The sequence below is a fragment of the Acytostelium subglobosum genome, assembly GCF_000787575.1.
Source record: "Acytostelium subglobosum LB1 DNA, scaffold: scaffold5, whole genome shotgun sequence".
In the NCBI taxonomy this organism is placed as follows: Eukaryota; Evosea; class Eumycetozoa; order Acytosteliales; family Acytosteliaceae; genus Acytostelium; species Acytostelium subglobosum.
Genome location: NW_012236527.1, coordinates 263,756 through 289,356, shown reverse-complemented (window position 1 = coordinate 289,356; position 25,601 = coordinate 263,756). Strand labels below are relative to the sequence as shown.

The following is a 25,601-nucleotide window of genomic DNA, read 5'->3' as shown; positions in this document are numbered from 1 at the left end:
TTGGCTGTTGGACAGTGATGAAGGGTTGGAACCGGAAGTACTTCCAGATAAAGTATTGCTATTTGAACTTGTACTACTACTATTATTGTTGGTGCTGTTGCTGTTGCTGTTGCTATTGCTACTGCTGTTGTTGTTGCTATTGTTACTATTATTGTTATTGTTGTTGTTGCTATTACTATTGAGTATGGACGAGAAGAATGTCTTGATTGATCCAGCTCTCTTCTTTGTTGGGGATTCTGGAAWTGTTGAATGATTGATGTGTTAGCAAGGAATGAATGAACGAATGATTGACAACACAACATACCATCAGTATTGGCAAGGTTTAGCGCATTGGATTCTGATTGAGCTGGATCTCTCTGTAGCCGTTCGACTAAAGAAGAATGGGATGGGAGATGACGACTTTCTGGAGGGCAAAGAGGTGGTCACCTGGACGAGGGGCGCATCCACTGGTTGGGGAGGTGGTGCTAGCTCCTGGGTCGAATCCTTTAGTGGCGAGCTATCATTGGATTGCATTGGTGGTGATAGTACGATTGGGTTGTTGTTGATTGTATAGACAGGGAGTGATTGTGAGAGTATTGATGTGTGACTGTTTGTAGATGAAGTTGCATTCGGGCTTGTAATGAAAGATGATGGTGTCGCTGTGCTGGTCTTGGCCGAAGGTTCAAGGTATTTCTCCTCGGCAGAACAAGAGAATCGCTTCTCCTTGTTCGACAAACCTGAAGAATGTGAGCTTGGTTCACTCTCATCTATATTGGTTGTATATTTTGTTAGTTGGGACGTGATCACGTGATCGCCTCGGTAGACAAACAACATACTCTTCTTAAGATTGGAAATGGTTGATACTAATATTGGTATGGTATATGGTATTGTTGAGTTGATAATTGATGGTAGGTTGTCGGCAAGTGACTGTGAAAGTATTGAATTGATTGTCTCCATGAGCCTATCATTGGAGAGTATATTCATTGCAATATCCTCTATAAAGTCATTATTCTTTTGATTGTTCTTTATATACTTGTTGTTCTGTTGTTGTTGTGGAAGTTGATGATGTTGTGATGTCTGACTTGGATGTTGTTGTTGTTGAGTATCCACATCAACCTGGCCCATTGAAGAAGGTGTCTTACTTCCAGGTTCATCGCATTTGACAACTGGAAAACGAGGAATAGTCAGTATTTGGTAATTCCATTCCAAGGGCAACTCGAGACTTACCAAGTATCTTGAGTAATGATGGAGAGATTGAGTTGGCCTCTTTCAAATCCTCTGTCGATGCCAATGTTATCCACTCATTCTCATCGTCCATATATGAAATGGTATATATTGATTGATTTGACAAACAATATAAAGAAGAGATTGTATAACATAAACATGGGAAGCTAGTCTCTTTCAATCTAAATCTCCTCTTGTCATCGCCCAATTGTGACTTTATCAATATTGTCATCCTTTCCTCCTTTGTTTCTTTCTTTCTTTCGTCAGAGCCTATTAATCATCCAAAACCAAGAAAAAGAAATAATTATATATATATTATAAGTATGAATGAATGAATAATTATAATAACTAACAAACTAACTAACTGTATGTTCTTTCGATGGCCTCAAAGGCGTGACAACAGTGTTAAGGTTGATGATGTGGACGTGGAGTTGAGTTGAGGAAGATGGTGAATGAGTGAGTGGAAGTGAATGTGAATGTGTGTTAATGAACAGAACAGAATAGGATGAATGTGTCAAGTGAAGTGAGAGTGTTTGTGTGTGTGTTAGTGGAATGTGAATGTATGTGATAAAGATTGTGTAGACGACCCCGATGAACCTATAAACCCACTCAACACAACAATAATGTCAACAACAATTAAATACTATTTAATTAAATGAGATTGGATGAGATCAACCCATCTTGAATACAAACCACCCCAATAACCATTCACACTGTTTTGTTGGATGTCAGTTGGTTTCATTCATTTACCCCCTCACGTACACACACATATAAATAAATGTGAACAAAAGAGAATGAATGCCTTTCCCCACCAACCACTAAAGACTCGAATTGGTCCATCCATCCATCCTTCCATCCATCAATCCATTCCATCTATTCATCCAATCACCCCAATAACGACACACACTTTACTACTACTTTGAGCTAAAACCAGAAGAACTGTGCTCAATGCATGCATGACCTTTACAATAATGATGACCACGACCAAATATATATAAATGTTATCAGTGGTCTAGACCAACCCATTATACCTTCCCGTGAGTATACACCTGTAATGGGTTATGGATTTTGCGAAGGTATTTGTGTCCTCCCATCAACCGATCCTTGTGTTTGTTCTCAGGACGGAGGACGTGAAATGATAATGGATAGTGGAGAATGAATTGAGGATAGTGAATGTATTCAACAATTATTAATCAAAGTCAACTATATCTCCTAATCTCATAACATACTAATACTACATGAACTGTAACTTAGAAGTAATGATCACTTGAAGTCAGTTACCATCTAATATTCAATTTATTTTCATGGTTAATGATTAATCAGACTTTGATAGATTGATCAAWTCAAGCTTGTACCGGGCTTCTCGGTTAAATATTACCTTCTTCTAAACAGTTAGCTCCAATACACACAAATCCATCAACAAAACACCAATCAAGATCGTTGGTGTCCAATGAAAATTCGTTGTTGTAAAAAATCGTCCGTTAAATCTTGAAATGGTTACCATTTTAGTGCAATGGTGTATCCAGTCAGCCGTCCCAACATCAAACTAGTCCTGCCAAGAGTACCCTTCCAACAATGTCGTTGGGGTACCAGTTCATTCATGTAACATGACGTCTACAATTGTGAAGGTGAAGGGAAGGAGTTGTTTAGACCCAACCAACAACTACCACCACCTACTACTTTTCGGAGTCTTCTTTCGACTCTGTTGGTGAAGGCACATGAGTGTCTGTTTGGGAGGGCCAATGGCTGGCTGACTCCTCCACATCCGTGTTGTCAACACCATTTGGATGGATCTGATGGCGATTGATAAGGAGTTGCAGTCGTCACCCTCCAACTTACCGACAAATTGAATTGCAATGGAAGATAAATTGACCTCCTTTGAAACTTTCATTAATATTATAACTTAGTTATATAACATTATTATTATTATTTGTATAAATATAAAGAATGAGAATTATTAATATTCTATTAATATGTCTAATGACATTGGCTATTTGCCAGGCTGTATCCATCGATCATCATGGTCGCCAACGTATTCATAACTACGAGGACCAATTCAAGCAATGGATGTCAAAGTATGAGAGACATTATGTAGACGAGAAAGAGTACCTCATCCGTCTTTCCAACTTTGTCTCCAACCTTGCCACTATCTCCGAGTACAACGCCAAGCACCACGGTCGTGCCACCTTTGGCCTGAACCAGTTCTCCGACCTGTCCATCGAGGAGTTCCGCAAGACTCACCTCAACTACGTTCCAACTCACAAGAAGGCCAGCCAGGTCCGTCAGCACTTTGACTACCCATCCAACATTCCAGAGAGAGTCGACTGGCGTGCCAAGGGCTTCGTCACTCCAGTGAAGAACCAGTTGCAGTGCGGATCATGCTGGGCCTTCAGTGCTACCGAGCAAATTGAGACTGCCTTCATCCAGGCTGGCAACGCCCAGCAGTTCTTCTCCGAGCAGCAGATCGTCGACTGTGATCCATTCGATGGAGGTTGCGGTGGTGGTGACCCCATGACTGCCTACCAATACGTCCAGTCCGCCGGAGGTATCACCACAGACACAGCCTACCCATACACCGCCCAGGACGGCACATGTGAGGCCAACACTACCACCAAGGTCGCCCAGATCAAGACCTACGGATACGCCTCGACCGCTGGCAATGAGACCCAGATGAAGGAGGCCATCGCCGCCCTTGGTCCATTGTCCATCTGTGTTGACGCCGAGACCTGGATGACCTACCAATCTGGTATCATCACCACTGACTGTGCCGCCGATCTCGACCATTGTGTCCAAGTCGTTGGTTACGATGTCGACACCACTTCCAACATTCCATACTACATTGTCAGAAACTCCTGGGGCACCACCTGGGGTCAGGAGGGCTATATTTACATTGGAGAGGGATCTAACCTCTGTGGTATCACCGAAGAAGTTACCCAAGTCACTGTCGAGGCACTCTAAGAGTCCTTATACCATTGACTCTGTATCTTTCTTTGCTTCCATGTATATCATTTGTAATTTTGATTCCCAATAAAGGATATGTTGTATACCTATCTATCTATCTGTCTCCATATGTTCATCACTGTCGTCTCGTCTATCTATTTGATCAGAATGTAACATCGATCATACATTTAACCCACAAAGTGGTAGGGTGAGAGTGTGTGATGTTCACACACTGGGTCAATCAATCAATCAGTCAATTCACACACTTCACTCTTCCATCGTTCATTTATCATTCATTACAAACATAGATATACATATTATATACTTCAATATCAATCATGAGAACAAGTCTATCACTAGTATTGTTATTGGTAGCTTTGATATCAATTGCAGTCGTCTCAACTCAAGAGACAGACGCAGCAGAGGGCACCAAAGACTATGTCATCGACCTCACCGACGATGACAAGAGCCTCATAAAGGATGGTTTCTGGTTGGTTGAGTTGTAAGTACCAATCCATCTGTACTCCCACCCAACCATTCATTCATTCTAACATGCCTGTTCATCATAGCTTTGCACCATGGTGTGGATACTGTAAGAGATTGGCACCTGTTTGGTCAGAGCTATCAGCTCATGTCTTCCGTAACGAGATACCAGTGAAGATTGCCAAGGTCAACTGCGATGAGAACAAGAGTCTCTGTGGGGATCATGAAGTGCGTGGCTATCCAACCATCAAGTTGTTCTTGAATGGAACCAAAAAGGACTACAAAGGTCAGAGGACCAAGACTGCCTTTATCCAATACCTTGAGAAGATGCTTGGGTAAGTGATTGAGTGAGTTGAGTGATTGGGTTGATTGAGTGAATGACTGACATCTTCATCTTTAGTGGATATACCCAAACTGTTCATGATAAGTCTGGACTGAATGGTCTTTTGAAGTCTGATCCATATCAAGTGTCATACATCTATCTCGCTGGAGAGTCCATTAACAAGGCATCTGACCCATTGGTATGGCTTCACATGATTGACCTCGAGGTCCAAGTGGAAGAACTGCATAGACTAATATACTCCTTTCATCTTACTTTAGTATACATCATTCAAACATACTGCCTTTGAGCTATTTGATCAAGGTGGACCCAACTTCATTGAGATTGAGGACGAGACATTACTTGAGATGAAGGTCAGCGGACCAATGGTACTCTTGTTCAAGGACGACAGATTCCAAACCTTTAGTCAAACACCAAGCCATGTAAGTCTGGAATAGCTCCAGCTCCATCGACAGACCAACTAACAATGTACAACTATAGTTGCCAGATTGGATGAGACAACACAGATTCCCAACCTTGTCCAAAGTCACTGACGTGTCATTTGGTCCACTTAGCGAGTCGTTCAAGTACTTGGTATTGTTCGCACATGAGACTCAACCAGCTCACGAGTATGTATACTGATCGACCTGCAATCAGGACCTGACGAATGATCAACCTAACCTTAAGGCCAACAACCAACAGCGAGATTGAATTGATGAAGAAGGTCGCCAAGATCCCCATGTCAGATGACCCACAAGAGTTTGGATACGCCTACGTCGTCGAGTATGAGTACGGCTCATGGCTCAAGAGATTCAACATTGAGAAGTATCCAGCAGTTTTGGTGATTCAGGACCAGGGCGACATCTACTACTACGATCCATTGATGCGCCGTCTGGATGACGTGACCGTGCCCAAGTTCCTCAAGGAGGTGCAGTCGGGCAGCGTCGAGATGAAGTACACCGACGCCTTCCGATTCTACTACCTGCGTACCATCAACTTCATCTCCACCTACCTCTACTACATCCTGGCGGCTATCTTCTTGATCCCCCTGCTGATCTTCCTCAAGACACGTGGTGGCTCCGACGTCAACAACGCCGCAGTCTACAAGGGCGACAAAGTAAACTAGTTGACTATTATAGTCATGTTTCATTGCTGGCACACTGTTTGATAGAGCGACTTGATCTCTTCTTTGAACTGGGCGATCTTTCCACGCAGGACATTGTTGTTGCGCATTGTTGAACGCAACCTCTCCACTTGGCTCCTCATTCCAACGATTGTCTGGCCGACCTCATCCTCATACATTTGGGTATATTGGTTCAATGTAGTCACTACCTCTGTTCTATAGTCTTTGTGTTGGTGAACAGAGTGAGTGATCGTCATGTTGATAACGAATGGTAATGGTATGTATGGTTGTTTACCTTGGATGATCTTCTTCATGTTGAGATGGTATGTTTCAATGGAGCCATCAAGGTAGTCCAAGTATTCTTGTTCCTCCTTGGATATGTTCTTGATTTCTTGAACTTGGTCATTATGGACATCATTCGTATCGTTCTGTACTGGCTCCTCCTCAGACAATATATTGGTTTGCTTCTTTGGCTCTTGAATCCTTGGAGGTCCATAGTTGTTGTTGTTGTTGTTGTAGGTGCTGGTGTTGTTGTTGTTGATGGGGAAACTCCTGTTGGGAGTTACACTTGAGTTGGCAAGGTTCAATAACTCATTCTCAATGTCCAGACTATCACCAAGGTTCTCACCACAGAACTCAAAGCTTGCCATCAGATTGTTGTTGACTGGACCCATGTCCATAACAGAAGAATTAACATCCTATTTAGTATCAATATTATTCACAATCATGATAGTCAGTATCAAGTACACTCAACATAAACAAACAATCAATCAATCAATCATTCAATCAGGTATGTACATTATTCAATGATCTATCCATTGTTGGAAATATAGGAGATATTGGATTTAATTGATCAACAAAGCTACTATTGTTGATTCCATAACTATTGTTGCCACCATTGATAATACTATTGTTGTTTCCAGGGTTGTTGTTGGTACCAGTTGAGTTCATCTTTGTTCTCATGAGAATGAATGAATGCTTTATCTCTTCTATCTCTATCTCTATCTCTATCTCTATCTCTATCTCTATCTCTATCTCTATCTCTATCTCAATCTCTATCTCAATCTCTTTATCCCCATTTCTACACATCCAACTTCACTTTAAGTAGTAGTGTGAGTTGGAATCCATGGATGGTTGTTTGTAATGGGGGGTAAACAATAAGATGGATCTGTAAGCCCTTTTAAGGAAATAGCTTGTTATTGGGCATTATTGTTATTAATAATTGTTATTAATTGTTGGGAATCAACAGGATCCATTAGAGAGAAAGAGAGGAGTGCTCAACATTCATTCATCAATCCATCCATTTCAAATCATTCGATTCATTCTTTCTTTGTATGAATGAATAATAATACTGTTGCTGCAAATAATTGATTCGCAAAGCGATCAAAGAAGAAGAAAAAGAAGTCTGATCAATCGGTCCTTGCAAGAAAAAACATTCAAAAAACCATTGAGCGTGATCATTTATTGTTTGAATTTTCAAATTGATTAAAATAATCAATTAGAGACGTGGTCATTCCAAAGTCACCTCACATAAACATCAAAGCCATGTCACACGTACATGATGGTTGTAGACCAACGACGCCCTTTTTTTTAATGCATTGATTGAACCTAGGAGGACCTCCTCAGGTGTGAACCCACCATAACTCACATAACCTAACCTCATTTGCTTGCGGAGTCGCTGTCATTCATTCATTCAATCAATCATTCGATAAGACATTCCATTAAATTACCTACATACTCTATATTCTTTAATCTTCAGTGACCACAGAGATAGATAGTCTTTAAAGATCGGTCATCATAGAGATAATCTTTGATTCCAAGGCTGATTCGACAACTCAATTCAAAAAACAGCCAACAACATCACCAACTACCACCACCTCAACACACACGCACTGGACGACTACGTCAAAGACAAGACACCAAAAAACCAACCACTGCCAACCCCCATTAACAAAAACACACGTGTTTGTTGTTGCTCTCTGGTCGCGTCAAAGAAGTAATCAAAGTCTCTAGTCCTATTCCTTCCATCCACTTCTACATACAGTGCTTCACCTCTTCATCAAACTCATACTCATAATCATATACCTTCAACATATATAATATTATTATATAACAAGTTGGCATTAAGGCCTCTTGGGCAACAAACAACTATAACAACAACAATAGTAACACCTTAACATCTACAACATACTCATTAAAGAGTGCTTGTTTGTATCTTATTATTTATATATATACACAAAGAGAGGAGGAGAAGGAGATATGAGATATAATAATAATATAGTACTGTTATTATTACAAATAATAATTGTAATAGTGATATTGCCATCACATTCGATATCAGTTGTGGCAGTGATAGATACAAATATAGACACTGATGATATAGGCTCATGGTCAGGGTCAGGATCATGGTCAGGATCAGGATCAGGGTCAGGATCAGGATCAGAGTCAGATAGTACACGCTCACTTTCAAATCGTGTCGATGATATCTCCAGAATGCATTATGATCGACTATTACAAGATATAGAGAATGGTCAATTTAAAACACTGATGCTCGATGAGCATGGCAACATCAAACATAGAGATCCCCGATACAATCTATTGCACTCGGCACTGAATTGGAAGCACGAGCATGGCTACGAATGCATACACGACAAGGTCATGCAACGCCAGCGAAGGGGCGGCTCAAAACAGACGACTGTACAATCATCAGATGAACCACTATATCCACTCGATAATCCTGGTGTCCCACTGGTTGAAGATAGCATCGACAGCAGCCGCAGCCACAACTACATCGACGACGACAGCAGCAGCGACTACAGCAGCGACGACGACTACAGCAATAGCAACGATGACCTCACTCCCGAGAGTGTCGTCCTCAAGAAGGGCAACAAACTGAGAGGTGTTGGCCAAACAAGGCCGTTAGTAGCCATCCCTCGTCTACCAATACGCATACTCTTCAACACTACATATGTCTATGGCAGGAGGGACTCGTTCGCCTGTCACAACATCAGTCAGCTGGTGTTCACATCGTCAGGTGACAGTGCGGCGACGCCCCAGACTCAACAGTGCGATGGCACTGGCACTCAATCATCGTGCTTCTACCTGTGCCAAGCGCAGGACTTGCTGACGAGCGACCTGTCACGACTGATTGAAGGCTATATCCTGCCATCAATCAACCAGGTCTTCTCCGACATGATCTTGGTGGATCGTCTCGACAGGCTGGTGTTCAATGCAGAGGTGTATAAAGAGAATGGAGGTGAGTGCGACTATGGCATTCCAATACCCGAGTCCTACACCACATACACTGGCGCCATTGAAGGTTACGACATGGTCGTATGGGTGACAGCCCGTCCAACAGTATCTAATTGTAAGTTAACTGGTTCGTTCGACCTGGATGATCTATGACTAACCATGTGATCGACCATTACAGCAACAATCGCATATGCCATACCATGCAACTATCCAAAGAGCAAGAGTGGAGTGTTTGGCAGACCAGTTGGAGCGAATATCAACTTCAATCCAATATACTTCACGAGGTTCGTTGGCTCTGCAAACACTTCCTTCACATTCAATGAGTTTATCCGTGTTGGAATTCACGAGATGACCCATGCATTGGGCTTCAGCTCAACCTTCTACAACTCATACGTCTACAACAATAATCCTTATAGTATGTCGAGCGTTCATTCAATCAATCAATCAATCATTCGATCAAACAACTAACAATCATATCACTTTAATTCACAGCATCTGTCGCGATCGTTACAAGGACAGGATCAACACCGAGCGGTGCATCGTACACTTACCGCAAATCGGCAATAACTTCACAGGCAGTGGTCAGCTTCGTTCAGAATCACTTCAACTGCAAAACATTGGATTACGCAGAGCTCGAGGATGCAGGATCGACAGCCACCGCAGGCAGCCACTGGGAGAAGAGAATGGCGGGCGAGGAGTACATGATTGGATTCGTGTCTCCAATAGCGCCAATCACCAATCTTACATTGTCACTGCTGCAGGACACTGGATGGTACTCGATCAACAGCACGGAGGCCGACGCATTGATATGGGGCAAGAACACTGGATGCGACTTTGTCGACAACTGCTACTCAGACACATGGAACTATCAAGGCTACTTCTGTTCGAGGACAGGCGACCTGTCATGCACTGCCACGCGAATGGGCAAGGGCATCTGCGGAATCTACAGCTACAGCAACAGTTTGCCCGGACAGTTCCAGCACTTCAAGTCACAGAACGTTGGAGGACAGGACTACGTCTCGGACTACTGTCCCTACTATCAGATCTACGACAATGTGCCAAACACGTACTATTGCGTCGACCAGGACAACCAGGCCAGCGCCAACATCAGAATATTCGAGAGCTATGGAGTCAACAGTCGATGTTTCGAGTACAACATATCCAGCACAAAGACAGGCATGGCCTGTTGGGAACAAAGATGCAATGGAACCAATGTCCAGATTAAGATTGGATCGATTTGGGTCCAGTGTGATGTACCAGGTGCACAGATGACAGTGAATGGAGTCAATCTGATATGTCCACAAGGCTTTGCCGAGTGTGGTGGAGTGCCAGTCCCGATCAAAGTTCAGCAATATTCGGCCTCTTCATCACACATGTCACTGCCGTCAACCAGACTACCAACAATGCTACTGTTACTAGCTTTGGCATTACTGTATATCGCGTCTTAGAAAGCAAACAGGATATAAATATATATTTATTATTACGTCAGTAATATACCAATAGTCTGGTCTCCCTCTCTATTTGGAGGAGGTCTTGGCAAAAACTGGGAGGTATTACTTAACGACCTTCACCTTTACAACCCAATTTTGAACTCCTGGACCTTGATTATGGTCAATGGAACAAGACCAAATGCTAGTACTTATTGTACAATCTTTGGTCTGGATAGATCCCTCTTTGTCTTTGGAGGAGTATCAGCAACAACAAGAGTCCTTCACGATGGGATTTCAAGAGCTACTTTCAACACTGATCTATATAACTATGAGAACAATCAGTGGACAATGATTGAAACATCAGGTTTTCCTTCATGTGGCATTGAAGCACCAGCAACAAACTTGGTTGATAACATACTTTACCATTTTGGAGGTAAATGGGTGCTTCCGCATTTTTATATTTAAAGGATAGTTTTGTGATCAATATATAATAATGTTTTGATTTTTTTGATTGATTGATTGATGGTAAATAATTTATATTAAATACTTGGTATCAAACAGAGTGCTCTGACTCCTCGAGGTTCACCATCGAATATACCTGGAATAGGTGACCATTTGTTATCCTTGACAGAGTAATGGTAGTTGTGGTCTTTACCACCTTGAAGGACGGGGCCACAATTGGGAATGTAGAACAATGAGTTGCCAAGTCTTGGAGGTGTGTAAGAGCGTGAGACCAATTTGCCAGTTTCCAGTGAGAATGACAAGAACACGCCAGCGCCAGAGAGAACGTATACGTTCTCATCGCCATCGAAGCAGCATGATATAAGCATTGATCCACACTTGTTGTTGGTACTCTCATCCTGCAGTAGCACACGGTTCACTTTGGTGATGACGGGATCAAATGATGAGATGCACACTCGTTGTTGCTTCTTGGCAAAGAATCCACCAACAATAATCACCTCAAGATTGTGGACAAATGTGATTGCCGCTGACAATTCGTAGCGAAGCTTGCCGACATGACTGAACATCTTCTTCATGATATTGAATGAATCTACTCGACTCCATCTTCTTCCTTCGCTGTACCCGCCAACCAGATAGATGGTGTCTAAGCCATCGTAGCAGGCAGAGATATCAAAGCCGCCTTGGATTGTATCGATTGGCAGGTTGTCGTGCCACGTCTGCTCGGCCAGGTTGTAATAGGCGTATGTCTTTTGATTCTCCACACCTCCAAAGATGTAGACATTGCCCTTGGCATAGACTGTTGACGTGCATACTCCAGTCCTGGGAGTATAACCATTTGCTCGTGGTGACATTGCCAAACTAGGGTTGATCGAGTACATTGAGTAGTCACTGTCGCCAATGGAGAACATTCGAGTGTTGAAAGGTGCCATCTGATTGTTTGGGTCGAGGAATGTGAAGCATGAGGTGATCTGTTTCCTGATGTCCAAGAGCAATTGTTGATTGACCTGCACCAATGGTGTAGAGGTGAGCTGAATCCTTGGTGCATCTTTCATATATTGTAGGCTCTGCTCGATCAATGGTTGCAATTCAAAGTCTGTCAATATCTCGTCATTGTGACCTCCGTCCTTATTGCCTGTGGATGAAGTGAATGCCTTGCTTATGAACCTCTCCATAGATGTGATCCTTTTGATTGATTCAAGAACTTGGTCCATGTCCTCTATGTCAATTGTATCATTCTCCTCCTCTTCGGGTGAATCATTGTCACTGTTGTAGTTGCTATTCTTTCTCTTGCTGCTGGTGCTGCTGTGACCATCAACGGCAGACTCCTTCAGTGGCGAACTGAAAGGGGAGAAGAGGGGTGGAGTCTTGTTCTTGGTAGTATTCTTGATGGTGCTCAGTAAGACATTGATATCCTTCAGCTCTTTAATGATTGCTTGGGTGGCAGTTCGAGTACGTTCGAGTTGTTGATGGAATGGCGCTTTGAGTTTGTGTTCTTGTACCATCAGGTACTCGTACAGTGATTTGAAGTGTTCGCTCACTTCGTTGTTTGTGTTGCTCGCCGTCTGGTACAGAGTGGATAGGATGTTCAAAGTGCTCCAAAGACTCCTCAACCTATTGTTGGCGATGGTCTGATAGCTATCCTTATCAACCAGTGATGAGATCAATGCTGATTTGGAAGTATCTTTGGTGTGGCCACTGTGATTCAACATCCAACAGCCTGCACAGACCAGATATTCGCAGTCGAGGCACATTATATCCTTCTTCCAACCAACATGTACATCGCAGACCTTCACGTCTTCATTTGGTATCACTGATGTTGGTGCAGTCTCGTGGCTGTACAGATTGAGATTGCTAAAGTTACTATGAATGCCATTGATATCGTAGTTACTAAACATGGTATTATCACAACAATGTTACACCTTCATTCGTGTCACTTGTCAATCTAACACAAACACACACATAAACAAACAAATAATTGTAAGTTGGGTAAATAATCATTTGTGATCAGTCAATCATTTGGGATGACACACAGATCTCAAAGACGAATGGAATGTCAATGTCAACATGTGATACAACATATATCATTCAATTGAAGTGTAAACTATAACAATGTTATCGTTGGTGCAAATATAATAATAATAATATGTATATTTATAATAATAATTCTTACCTTATAATATTATTGTATTTATTTATATATTCATTAACTATTAATAATAATAATGGAGTGTTGGCACATAGTACAGACGATAATGGTGAATTGAGCCAACTTATAAAGGATGTATCAAAGAAACACTTTAATCGAATGGTTACCGATATCAAGTCTGGCAACTTACCAAACTTTAGCGATAAACTTGCTAATGATGATGGTCGAATAAGACTGGAACCTTATGAATGTATCCATGAGAAGTTGTCCAAAGGATTCTTCCAGAAGTACTTCAAGAAGGATCCAACAACAGTACGGCAAGAGCAGATCAAAAAGAGACAAGAACAAACAAGTCCGCTCCAATCAAGCCCGAGGAAGACTGAGATCAAGTACCGCAAACCAATGCGTATCGCATTCAACTTTGACAACATCTATGAAGACCCTCATGCCTGCTATGAGTATGGACAGAAGATTATTCTGATTGAAAGCGATGAGTTGCATGTACCATCATCACGATGTACATATAACAAGAGTTGCGAATATACTTGCAAGACATCGGATTTGATCACTACAGAGGTACAACTTTTCTTTACAAACTACATCACTCCAACACTCAGAGAGATTGTCGCATCGTATATCCTGGTCGATCCTGAGGAGCCTAATCTAATACTGGACGCTGGTTCATACAACAAGACGAACGGAACATGTCTAACACATGTCATAATACCAGAGTATTATATTACACATGGTATTGATCAAGCTGACCTTGTTATCTTTGTAACAATTAGGCCACCAACAGAGAAGAGTATGTATACATGTATACACAAATCTGATCAATCAATTGCTAACTTGCACAATCCAATATTAGACATTGTTGCACACTCTGTACCTTGTAACTTTAGAGACTATGGAACACATTATAGTCGACCATTGGCAGCTTCAATCAACTTCAATCCTTCATTCTTTACACAATTCATATATGACCCGCATGACCTGACATATGAAGAGTATATCAAGGTCTCATTACACGAGCTGACGCACTCGCTTGGCTTCAGTAGCATGTTCCTAAGTTCATTCATTAATGAAGATGGTCATCCATATGGTATCGTATCATCCCATAGTCATCATTGATATTCTCATTATTAACAATCAATCAAACAAACAGATGCATCAATCGAGGTACAGAGGTCTGGAGTTACACCAAACGGTGAGCCATACAACTATTACAAGAGGGCTATCAACTCACCTAATGTCAAGAAAGTGATAAGAAATCACTTTGATTGTAAATCACTTGAATACGCAGAGTTGGAGGACTCTGGTGGATACCTGGACTGGGAGAGCCATTGGGAGAAACGAGTTGTTGGAGAGGAGTTCATGGTTGCCTGGGCATCCCCTATTATGCCCGTGACACGACTGACCCTGGCGCTTCTCAAAGACACTGGATGGTATGACATTGATCTCACCAAGGCAGAGAAATGGGTCTTTGGAAAGAACCTTGGATGTGATATGCTCAAACAATGTTACAACAATACATGGAACTATCAAGGATACTTTTGTTCAAGGGGTGGACGTATGTACTTGACGAACAAGATGCAACTAAAGAAACTAACTAACAAGCAATCAATCAATCTATCAAACAGAACCTGGATGTACATGTACGCGAATGGGTAAAGGAGTGTGTAGATTGGCGGTTTTGAACAACTTGGAGCCACAATATCAACACTTTGTGAACACGTCATTGGGTGGAACAGATGGAGTGTTTGATTTCTGTCCAACATATCTTACATCCTATCCTGCCAGAGGCAATTCACGTTACTGTATTGATAACTCATTGTACTCAAACTTGGATGCACAATACCACGAGCTCTACAGTATGAACTCACGATGCTTTGAGTTTGTATCACCAAACAATTCCGTTGGACAGGCATGTTGGGAAATGAAGTAAGTTAATTAATTAATTGTGAAGAATGTACACTGCAACTAACACAATAATAATGTATTATATATTTTAGATGTATTGGAAGTAATCCACAGATTAAAATTGGAGATTATTTAGTCAATTGTACAGGTAAGGGAGAGAGATATCAAGTCAATAATTTCGCTGTTGTCTGTCCTCTGGGTGGACTCGGAGAATGTGGAGGATTTGCCCAAGCCTTAGGATCAGCACAATCACACTTCAACATAGTACCACTTCATCAAATCCCTACCATTTTACTATTAATATACCTGGTTATAATAATAATATAATAATATAATATTTTAAACAACTCTCGAGTGGGATGAAAAAGATACTCTTATTATTCTTGGATATCGATCAATCAGTTATAATGTAACCGAATCAATTAACTCGCTTCGATGGAATAAGAATAGAATCTTAACTTATTAACTAAGATATTATTTTGTGGAACCATGCGCGATCGAGATTGGTTGGGTAAAGACGTAAGAGTAAATAAGTCGACCCCCCAAAACCCGGGGAATGGACAGTTGTGGGGGTTACATAACAGTAATTCATGAGGTTTGTTTGCAGCTGCAAACACTCCCCGAGACCGAATGAATTGTGAACTTTCCCAGAACACCACATCTCAAGAGAAACATCTTTTGCTAAAGTGTTGCAGTTGTTGACATGCCTTTGCTTATGCCATTAATATTGGACTTGAACCGTATTCATCCATTCATTCATTAATTCGTACAGCCCCATTAACAACAACAACACAATCACTCACTACTCTTACGAGTCCCATCCAATCAATCAATCAACCTAAAGAGGAAAGAAGAGATCTAAAGAGAAGAGTGACCCTTTGTATCAACAGATAATCAATCAAACACATCAATCAATCAATCAAGATAACATCAACATCAACAACAACTACTACTACTACTCCTACCAACACTAAATCAATAATGATGAACAACGAAGAGAGAGGCGAGGTAGTACTGGTGGGCGAGTTCGTGGTCAGTGAGACTGACGAGAAGGTGCTCAGCGCAAAGTATGTAGGACTAGCAGTGGATGATAGGCTGCTGTTGCAAGACGCCCAGTTCACTCTGTTGCGTGGCCATCGTTACGGACTTATCGGCGAAAACGGTACGGGCAAGACCACACTGTTGCAAGCCATCCGCGCTCAGCTGAGACAAGAGGAACACACAAACTTTTGCGTGCGCTACGTTGGTCAGACGGACGCCGAGGGCAGCGCAGAGGTCAAGGAGTCCGTCATCGAGTACTGCTCCAACGCCGACTCGAAGCGATCTGCATTGACCCGCGAACTCGAGGAACTAGAGTCGCCAGACCTCGACGAGGAGGACATTGCCGCCGCCGCCGAACGCATTGGAGAGATCATGATGGAGCTGGAGATACCCGATGACTCAAAGGAGCGCGCCGACGCACTGCTGCGCAAACTGGGCTTCGTCAAGGCTATGCGTGATGGCCCCGTCGCCAGTTTGTCTGGTGGCTGGCGCGCTCGCCTTGAGATGGCCTGCGCCGTGTTTGCCGAGCCCGACATCCTGTTCCTGGACGAGCCAACCAATCATTTGGACCTGCATGCCGTGTTCCAGTTGGCCGCTTTGCTGAGGCACAATGAGAAGATGACAGTGATCGTGGTCTCTCACGACGCCTCGTTCCTGGACCTCGTGTCCACTGACATCCTCAGCATCAATGGTTGTATGCTTCAGTCGATCAACGGCAACTACTCGGCCTTTGAGGAGAAGGCTGCCGAGTACAAGAGGTTCCACGAGCATATATACGATAATAGAGTGCGTGAAGAAGCACGCCAGACCGCCAGCACCAACCAGCTTCGCAACAATGCACGCAAGTCTGGAAATGACAAGGCCTTGAAGCAGGCTGCCAGCCGTGACCGCAAGGCCAGCGCAAGAGTCGGACTGTATCGTGAGGATGGCAAGAAGTTCAAGCTGAATTCTCTCAAGACTTTGGACACGGCATCCCTGCGGCTCCCCTCGCGTGCAGCTCCTGTGAAACGCCAGCCTGTCACCAAGATCACCCTGCCGCAGTCGCACAGGGTCGGTGGCGGAGCTGGCAACACCGTACTCGTCGAACTGCGCACTGCCACTGTCCGCTATCCCAACACTCAGAAGGACCTGCTAGTCAATGTTGACCTTCAGATATGTGCTGGCGATCGTGTTGCGCTGGTTGGAAAGAATGGCGCCGGAAAGTCCACCCTGCTGAGGACGCTGGCAGGCAATGCCCATCCCGCCAAGGTTGTGTCTGGAGAGGTGCGTCACATTGGTCGCACGGCCATCGTCGACCAGAATCAGCTGGCGCTGCTGGAAGGTCACCTGGAAAAGACTTGTGTGCAGTTCCTGCGAGAGCGCCATGCCGAGTTCTTCAAGAGTGGAGATGACACCAACGTCAGGAAGCATCTGGGTCAGTTCGGTCTGCAGGGCGACTCTGCCCTGCTTCCAATCGTCGCGCTGAGTGGAGGTCTGCGTGTACGTCTAGTCCTTGCCGACCTGTTTGCCGACGACTCCCCACCCGACGTACTACTGCTCGATGAGCCTACGAATCACCTGGACGGCGAGACCATTGCCGCTCTGACCGCCGCCCTCAAGACATTCTCTGGTGCCGTGTTGGCAATCAGTCACAACTGTGCCTTCTTGCTTGAGGTCTGTCGCGACCTGTGGATATGTGACAAGGGCGTGGTAACAACCCAGAAGCAGGTCGAGGGCTCTCCATTCCTGGAAAACTTCCGTAGCTATGCAGAAAAGATCGTTCCACCAACCGAGAAAGAGGCACTCCAAGACATGCTAGTGATACGTGCAGCTCGTTCTGCTATCGTGGTCCAACAACCAGGTGCATCAACAAGTTTGCTCGTCTAACATTAATAAACCTCTGCCATCGTCCATGTACATGTCCACCCCATCCACCCAATCGTCTTATCTTCGTCGACACAAAGTGTGAAGTGTGGTTCTCACTCACTCAATCATTCAATCATTCAATCAATCTTCAAGATGAATGATAATATAGATATAAAACATATTATTAATGATGTACCTGTTACTTCGATTGTTATAATGATCAATGTACTAGTATGGTTGTATCAGTTCAACTATAATATTGATCTACATTCTGTTGCATTCATCTATGAGAGTATGTTGTGATTTATTGATCAAGTGACTCAAGTCACTAACTATCTCAATCAATCTATTAGACATTGTAGTACAAAGAGAATACTGGCGATGTATAAGTGGAACGTTCAGTCATGCCAACTTTGTACATTTGGCATTCAATACAATCAGTTTGTGGAGTCTACGTACACTTGAGATACATGTAAGTCTATGCATGAACAACTTGTGATGATGAGTAATGAATGACTAACTTATTATACATGTTATTAAAGTTTGGAAGCTTCACATTCATTACATATACACTATTGATACTTGTCATATCTATAATCATACAATGTATATTGATAAAGGTATTGTCTGGCATCCCGAGATTCCCTATATCAATACATCATGAATCAGTTGGCTACTCTGGCATTGCATTTGGATTGATAACACTGCTCTCATACTACTCTGGTTCAGCGGATCTATGGTTACTTCAACCTCTTGGCTCACTCCTGATCATTCAAATGCTCGTTCCTAATGCAAGCTTTGTAGGTCACTTGGCAGGAATCATCAGTGGAGCGTTGATTATTGTACTCAAGTTGACAAATTTATTTAACAATGCACTTGGTATTCTTACATTGACAAGTGTAATAATAGTATCATTGACTAGGTCAGAATGGCCATCATCATCGTCCACAATACAATGGTTTGACACTCCCATTCAAATTATAAACAACTTCACAAGCATTGTCAAGAATTCATCAGCAAGGAGAATAGAGAATGGTGTTATCCTTTCAAAACAATCAATGACCAGCAATGTATAATAATAATAATAATAGTAATAGTAATTCAGATATATATTTGGAAGCGATTAATATTAACCTTTATCGGTTAATATTCTATTAACAAAATTCTTTATTACAACTCGTTTAAAAGCTATATATATATATTAATAGAGCATTATTACAAAATTAGTTTAATCAATAATCATCGGCCAATCGATTTCCAATCGATGAATTATTTATTTAAATAATTATTGGGGTGAGGGACAAGACATCATCATGTAAACAAAGTATGATCATCATCAATCACACTTCAATCAACCCTTGATTAAAATAGTTCTATACCAAAGTGCACCGATAGAAATTGATGATCAACTGAAGACTCTCCATTTATTCCAGCTTACGAGTGGTGGTGTTTAGATCTCCTGGAGTGTCTTCCTGAAAGGGGGAGATATCACATATTAGAATTATTCTTGATTAATTCATATAATAATTTATTAATTGTTACACCAAGGTATTTTACTTTAATATTATTATTATTTAAATTAACCAATTAAGAATGACAAGAATGAATGATGGAAACACCTCAATGTAACATTACATAGTGAATAAAATAATAATAAACTTAGAAAAAATACAACATTTATTAATCCTCTAGAGATGTCTTAACTTATTAATATTAATTTATCTGATAGATTTTGATAAAGGAATAGTTCCTGGAAGGGTACAAAGAGGGCAATACAATAAAAATTAAATTAAAAAGTGAATTTGAATAAACTCTGGTCCTCGATCTTTATTATTAATAATATCATAAAGAAAACGCATAGAGATAGAGAGATAAGGAAGGATGGAAACAAAGGAACAGAGAAATGGAAAGGTTATGACTGTTACGGGTCTAGTAAACCCTGAGGACTTGGGTGTAACTCATATGCACGAGCATATTATCATCAATTACTTGCCATTGTATGAAGAACCATCAGAGCATGACTTGAAAGATGCTTGTTGCAATCATGCACACGGTGGACAACCAAGACAGCTACACAAAGAGAAGATCACACTTGACAATGTTGGCTGGATACAGTACAACTACAACAAGAACCTGTTCAACCTTGAGTTGAACGAGCAAGATGTAGCCCTGCACGAGCTAGCACTCTTTAAGAACAACGGTGGTAAGACCATCGTTGAGGTGACCACCGCAGGCATAGGTCGCGACCCTGCTCAACTACAACAAATCTCCGAGAAGTCTTCTCTCAACATTGTTATGGGCGCAGGTTACTACATCGATCTATGCATCAACAAGGTATGAATGAATATGAAGTCATGCGCGAGACTACATGACATTGACACAATGTGTACTTTGTACATTCATAGATCGTCACAGACAAGACAGAGAAGGAGATGGAGGATGAGATTGTCAAACAGCTATTGGAGGGCACTGATGGCACCAACGTCAAATGTGGAATCATTGGTGAGGTTGGATGCAGCTGGCCTTTGAGAGAGTCAGAGCGCAAGTCGCTTGTGGCATCTGCCCGCGCCCAGGTGAGGACTGGCGTCACAATAAGCATACATCCAGGCAGGAGCACAAAGGCTCCAATCGAGATACTGAACATACTGACGGAGAATGGAGCTGACTTGTCAAGAGTTGTCATGGGTCACATCGACAGGACTATCCACGATGTGAGCATAATGGTGGAGCTCGCCAAGACTGGTTGCACACTGGAATTTGACCTGTTTGGAATGGAGATGTCGCACTATCCATGGGGCGGCGATGTTGTTGGCATGCCCAACGACAACCAACGTATACAATGGATTGCCGAACTGATTGCAGCGGGCTATGGCAAGCAAATCGTTGTGTCCCACGATGTATATTCCAAGCACAGACTGGCCACCTATGGTGGACATGGCTACCATCACATCCTTCACAACATCGTGCCAAGAATGAAGAAGCTTGGTATCAAGGATGAGCACATCCAAGACATACTCGTCAACACGCCCAAAAGGTTGTTGACCATTCAATACAAAGACTAACTTAAGTGTATGGAGGATGTAATCCATCCAAGTCGATGGTGTACTTTATTGAGTTTGATCAATCAACTAAATGTACTCTTGTTGCTCGCCATTCTGATAGCTGCCTGCTGGTTGATTGGACGAGCCAGTGGTGTCATCATCGCCTCCAAATGGGTCACCTTCATAGTTGCTGCCCTGATAGTAGGCCGACGATCGGGATTGCTGTTGTTGTTGCTGCTGATGTTGTGCCTGAAGAGATGAGGATGACGATTGATGGTGTCCTTGGTGATGCCTTGAACTGGACGATGAGCTGCTGCTACTGCTTGATCCTGACTTCTTCTTGATGTTTGCCAGCAGTGTAGCGCGCATCCTGCTCATCTCCTCGTCCCAGTTGTCATTATCGGCACTGAGCGGCACTCTGAACTGAAGCTCCTCGGCTGTGATAGCCTCAGCGATCGACTCCATTGTGTCCATCACAATGGAGATGTAGTTTGGCTTGACCTTGTCCTGGCGCACCATGTGGTACTTCCAACGACCAATGTTGGCCTGGTAGGAGCATTCGACAATGACAGTGTTGGGATCACGTGCTCTGGTGTAGTCGCGTCGCAATTTGTCCAAGTCCTCTGACGAGAAGTTGATCTCGCGACAGTCCACGTCAGTGTTCTCTCTGCCCAGACACGTGAGGAACCAACGCGGCTCGCGCTGATTGTCTCTTCGCACCACCCTATAGTCTATCGTCCACTTGTCCAAGTACTTCCACTTGTACAAATCCTGTTGAGTGTATGGTGTATAAGGTGTGTTTGGAGTGAATATAATACCATCAGTGTTATGATTCCTCTTGTGATCCTCGAATGTTCTATCTCCACCTCCTCGGCTACATAGAGAGATAATGTTAGTAACTCTTCAGGAGTTATCTTGATCAATGAATATGAACATACTTCCTAACAGACTTGAACACAGTGTCTAGTTGAGTCTTTGGATGGAAGTTCTTTGCCCACAAAATGAATGGGATTGGGAGGTTCTGGTTCTCGATGTGATTGGTGAAGGGTACCATGATACTGTTCCTGATGGCCTCTAGTCGAGCAGACAACTTCTTCGCGCCAACAGGCGTTCCACCATGACTCAGTATATCAAACACCAAATAAATAGGTCTCTTTGTCTTCAAGTGTCTAATCATCTCTCCATCCAACAGTGTATCATTTCCATACAACTCGAGTAGTTTCCTTTTTGTTTGATTGATTGAAGAGAGTATGTTAGGTCCTTGTTGGGCGATGTGCAAGTAGTGATCACTTACGGGTAGGCAACAGTGTAGAAGTCAAACTTCCTGTCTATCATATATATGGTGTCATTGGTGATCAACAATAGGTATCGCACGCCATCGGTCTTCTCCGAGACGTAGTAGTCGTTCGCCTGGACATATCTAAAGTGCTTCTTGCCAAAGTTGATTGGCATCGATCCAGGGAATGTATCTGTCTTCTTTGTATTTACATTGGGTATATATTTGAACACAATATCCTTAAGGTGCATCACCTCTTGGGGTGCAGTGACCTTCTCCATCTCGACATCTGGGAAGGACAATGTTTGTTGTGGCTGTATCAGACTTATCAGGCTCTTTGTCTGAGGCGCGTGAAGGTTGTGAGTAAGTGAGCGTTTCATGTGATCAATCAATCAATTCTAACATACCTCAGCGAGGAACTGATTCAAGAGATCATGCACTGACTCAATGCTGTTTGTGTTTTGGATTGCCGTGGGGAGGAGCTCGATCTCGACCTCGTATGTGGTGGCCTCTTGTTGATCGTTGAGCAACAAGGTTGTGACTTGGGTCATGTCGATCTTCCACAGGCTGTCCTTGAATGTGCTCCTGGCCTTGTATCGACGCTGACGCACGCCGCTCTCGGGCAGGTTGAGTGGCACGGGCAGCTGGTGCTCGACCGACACCGACACACGAATGTCGTAGATTAGGTTGGTCGGCAGATTGAATGTTGTGCGATCGGCCTTGCTCTCCTTGCGCACCACCTGCTTCAAGTCCTCGTCGTAAACGATACGATAGTCGTCAAAGATGTGATCTGTCTCGTGGGTCTCCACGGGCTTACCGTGCTTGGCGGTCAGTCGCTCCATCAGCACGGAAAAGTCTTCTTGAATAGTGCCTGACTTGAACGTTGATGTCAACAGGCCCAGTCTAGCTTCGACCTCCAACTTATCCACTTGTCCCTGTTCAGCATTACACAGTTGAATAATCCTATCAATGACTGCCTTGGCTGAGAACGTTGACTTTGGTTGTTTGCTGGTTGGGTGGGATTGATTGAATGAATGAGTGATTGTTAGACTCATGTCTGACAATCAACATGACGAAGACCCCATGTATGATGATGTATGATGTGCATTGCATACCCCTGTTGATTAGCCTCCTTCTGTACTTGCATATCACCCAACAATGAGCCCACTACATCGTGATCATTATTATCTGGTCTCCTCTTCTTTAGACCACCTGGCCCACCTCCTCCTCCACCTCCGCCACCATAGTTGTTATTGTTATTATTATTATTATTATTGTAGTCATCTGAATTGCCTCTCTTATTACTCATCATTGCAAGTAAGTATGTATTAGGTTATAAATGTAGTTGTACTGTTTGTGATGATTAATTGATTGATTGATTGATTGATTAAGAAGTACAATAAATAATAAACAAGAGATAATAATAAGAGAGATGTTTTGGGCAAAAAGAGAGTGAACTTGTACAACTTCACGTGCTTCTATTTATCATTCATCATCGTTGGATTTTCCAAACAAACTTGTTGTTGGGATTCCAAAGAGAGAACTTGGGATGAATAGATGGATGGATGTACGTGATGGATAGTTCTAGAGAGTTGGGAATTTATTACATGGGAAGAGAGAAAAGAGATAGAGATAGAGATGGTCATATAATGACCATTTGATTATGTGTGTGTGCTCCTGTACAATTTGAATGATGGTGACATCTGAGTCGCGATGAATGAATGAATGAATGAATGTATGGTACTCTTCGTTGCCATCGCCTTCCTCCTCATCCTCTTCCTCTTCCTCCTAATTGCAATCTGATCGCTTTGTTGTTGTTGTTGTATTTTGATTGAAACAAGTTGTTTACATCATGTCGTACTCTGAATCCTTCTTCTGGAAGTAAGCCATGAATGCGACCAGTGATCCAATTACAACGATGCCTCCTGAAATAGCGAATGCCAATGCCTTGTATGTGATCTGTTCGATTGATTGATTGATTGAATGAGGGTCAGTCAATGTTGGTGATGATGAGATGATCACTTTGTCACAACTTACAACATAGTTATGCGCCAGAATGCCTGGAACAGCAAAGCCTGCTACGACCAAGAAACCTGTTAAGAACATACCCAAGTCTGATGCAGATCTATATGTGAGAGGGGAAGAGGATGATGAGTGAGTGATGTGTTGATGGGATGTCATGCTGATGACCATGACCATGATCGAGACATACCCATGTTCACTTGAGAAGTCATCGCGATTCTTAAAGATGATGTTTGGTAGTGGTGCCAAGAAGTATGTTGCCACGACAATGATTGGCCATCCAGATGAAGAGAATACACATGCCAATATATTCATCAATATACCTACTGCGAATATACAGGCAAATATGATGATCCTACAATGTATTATAATGATTGATTGAATGATTGATCCCATTAGTACATCCAAATCCTATACATCATCGATGTCAGACAATGCGTGTTGTTCCTGCTGGTGATGTGTGTTGTATGTTGTTGCTGTATCATTCAATTCAACTTACACTATAAGTGTGATTAGAGTATTGTTAGTCTTTCTTCTTCATTCATCCTCATCACAAGTCAATCAATGTCTTAGTCACACAAACCTTTGATTTGAGCCATTGTTTATTATGTTGTGTATGAATATATATATTAGTATACTTATTATTATTATTGATCAACTATTAATCTATCAATCAATGAATCAATCAATCAACAACTCGATAACATTGACCTCAATCACACACCCCTCACTCATACTTCTCTCTCTTTCTCTCTCTGCATCCTCACCCAACCCTTCATTCTCGCATTCACCTACAAAGTTCAAAGTTTCCTCTTCATTTTCTAAGACGTGCAAGAGCCACATCGATGACATTCTCTCAAACACTTGAGATAGACAGATAGATAGTAATAATTATATCAAAGTCGTGGATCGTTGGTCAAATGATCCCAGGATTCCTGAATTGAATCAAAAGAAGTTTATTCGTCTGATTGTTGTGTAGTTGTTTGTATTTATTGGGCATGGTTGAGACATGATCGATACATATGCTTCACATTGACATTGATTTGATTGGACAAGGTTTCATAGATCACAACAATGATGTTCAAATTGGGGCATTAA

At 42.5% G+C, this 25,601-nt stretch overlaps 12 protein-coding genes across 12 annotated transcripts; 7 read left to right on the top strand and 5 right to left on the bottom strand.

Annotated features, from left to right (window-relative positions):
- Positions 1–306: 306 nt before the first annotated feature.
- Positions 307–1,297, bottom strand: SAMD00019534_028860 (hypothetical protein; the record flags this gene model as incomplete). Its single annotated transcript, XM_012901019.1, has 3 exons — positions 307–746; positions 816–1,145; positions 1,207–1,297. 3 exons carry the CDS (start codon positions 1,295–1,297, stop codon positions 307–309), a joined length of 861 nt encoding a protein of 286 aa, XP_012756473.1.
- Positions 1,298–3,183: 1,886 nt separating this feature from the next.
- On the top strand, positions 3,184–4,161 carry SAMD00019534_028850 (hypothetical protein; the record flags this gene model as incomplete). The annotated part of the gene is made up of 1 exon (XM_012901018.1): positions 3,184–4,161. The coding sequence occupies one exon, from the start codon at positions 3,184–3,186 to the stop codon at positions 4,159–4,161; it is 978 nt and encodes a 325-aa protein (XP_012756472.1).
- Positions 4,162–4,481: 320 nt separating this feature from the next.
- Positions 4,482–6,071, top strand: SAMD00019534_028840 (hypothetical protein; the record flags this gene model as incomplete). The annotated part of the gene is made up of 6 exons (XM_012901017.1): positions 4,482–4,645; positions 4,713–4,961; positions 5,027–5,147; positions 5,227–5,388; positions 5,447–5,574; positions 5,648–6,071. 6 exons carry the CDS (start codon positions 4,482–4,484, stop codon positions 6,069–6,071), a joined length of 1,248 nt encoding a protein of 415 aa, XP_012756471.1.
- Positions 6,072–6,091: 20 nt separating this feature from the next.
- Positions 6,092–6,742, bottom strand: SAMD00019534_028830 (hypothetical protein; the record flags this gene model as incomplete). Its single annotated transcript, XM_012901016.1, has 2 exons — positions 6,092–6,291; positions 6,364–6,742. The coding sequence occupies 2 exons, from the start codon at positions 6,740–6,742 to the stop codon at positions 6,092–6,094; spliced, it is 579 nt and encodes a 192-aa protein (XP_012756470.1).
- A 1,873-nt stretch (positions 6,743–8,615) lies between these two features.
- Positions 8,616–10,768, top strand: SAMD00019534_028820 (hypothetical protein; the record flags this gene model as incomplete). The annotated part of the gene is made up of 3 exons (XM_012901015.1): positions 8,616–9,435; positions 9,499–9,735; positions 9,813–10,768. The coding sequence occupies 3 exons, from the start codon at positions 8,616–8,618 to the stop codon at positions 10,766–10,768; spliced, it is 2,013 nt and encodes a 670-aa protein (XP_012756469.1).
- A 521-nt stretch (positions 10,769–11,289) lies between these two features.
- On the bottom strand, positions 11,290–13,107 carry SAMD00019534_028810 (hypothetical protein; the record flags this gene model as incomplete). Its single annotated transcript, XM_012901014.1, has 1 exon — positions 11,290–13,107. One exon carries the CDS (start codon positions 13,105–13,107, stop codon positions 11,290–11,292), a length of 1,818 nt encoding a protein of 605 aa, XP_012756468.1.
- A 410-nt stretch (positions 13,108–13,517) lies between these two features.
- On the top strand, positions 13,518–15,303 carry SAMD00019534_028800 (hypothetical protein; the record flags this gene model as incomplete). Its single annotated transcript, XM_012901013.1, has 4 exons — positions 13,518–14,163; positions 14,227–14,460; positions 14,524–14,928; positions 14,999–15,303. The coding sequence occupies 4 exons, from the start codon at positions 13,518–13,520 to the stop codon at positions 15,301–15,303; spliced, it is 1,590 nt and encodes a 529-aa protein (XP_012756467.1).
- A 959-nt stretch (positions 15,304–16,262) lies between these two features.
- SAMD00019534_028790 (hypothetical protein) lies at positions 16,263–18,185 on the top strand (the record flags this gene model as incomplete). Its single annotated transcript, XM_012901012.1, has 1 exon — positions 16,263–18,185. The coding sequence occupies one exon, from the start codon at positions 16,263–16,265 to the stop codon at positions 18,183–18,185; it is 1,923 nt and encodes a 640-aa protein (XP_012756466.1).
- A 195-nt stretch (positions 18,186–18,380) lies between these two features.
- Positions 18,381–19,240, top strand: SAMD00019534_028780 (hypothetical protein; the record flags this gene model as incomplete). Its single annotated transcript, XM_012901011.1, has 4 exons — positions 18,381–18,456; positions 18,518–18,636; positions 18,707–18,770; positions 18,834–19,240. The coding sequence occupies 4 exons, from the start codon at positions 18,381–18,383 to the stop codon at positions 19,238–19,240; spliced, it is 666 nt and encodes a 221-aa protein (XP_012756465.1).
- An 838-nt stretch (positions 19,241–20,078) lies between these two features.
- SAMD00019534_028770 (hypothetical protein) lies at positions 20,079–21,226 on the top strand (the record flags this gene model as incomplete). Its single annotated transcript, XM_012901010.1, has 2 exons — positions 20,079–20,498; positions 20,570–21,226. 2 exons carry the CDS (start codon positions 20,079–20,081, stop codon positions 21,224–21,226), a joined length of 1,077 nt encoding a protein of 358 aa, XP_012756464.1.
- Positions 21,227–21,292: 66 nt separating this feature from the next.
- Positions 21,293–23,790, bottom strand: SAMD00019534_028760 (hypothetical protein; the record flags this gene model as incomplete). Its single annotated transcript, XM_012901009.1, has 5 exons — positions 21,293–22,079; positions 22,144–22,428; positions 22,500–22,822; positions 22,889–23,489; positions 23,597–23,790. 5 exons carry the CDS (start codon positions 23,788–23,790, stop codon positions 21,293–21,295), a joined length of 2,190 nt encoding a protein of 729 aa, XP_012756463.1.
- A 542-nt stretch (positions 23,791–24,332) lies between these two features.
- On the bottom strand, positions 24,333–24,860 carry SAMD00019534_028750 (hypothetical protein; the record flags this gene model as incomplete). Its single annotated transcript, XM_012901008.1, has 3 exons — positions 24,333–24,440; positions 24,519–24,606; positions 24,694–24,860. Coding segments are annotated over 3 exons (363 nt in total), but the record flags the coding sequence as incomplete, so codon positions are not given.
- Positions 24,861–25,601: the final 741 nt, after the last annotated feature.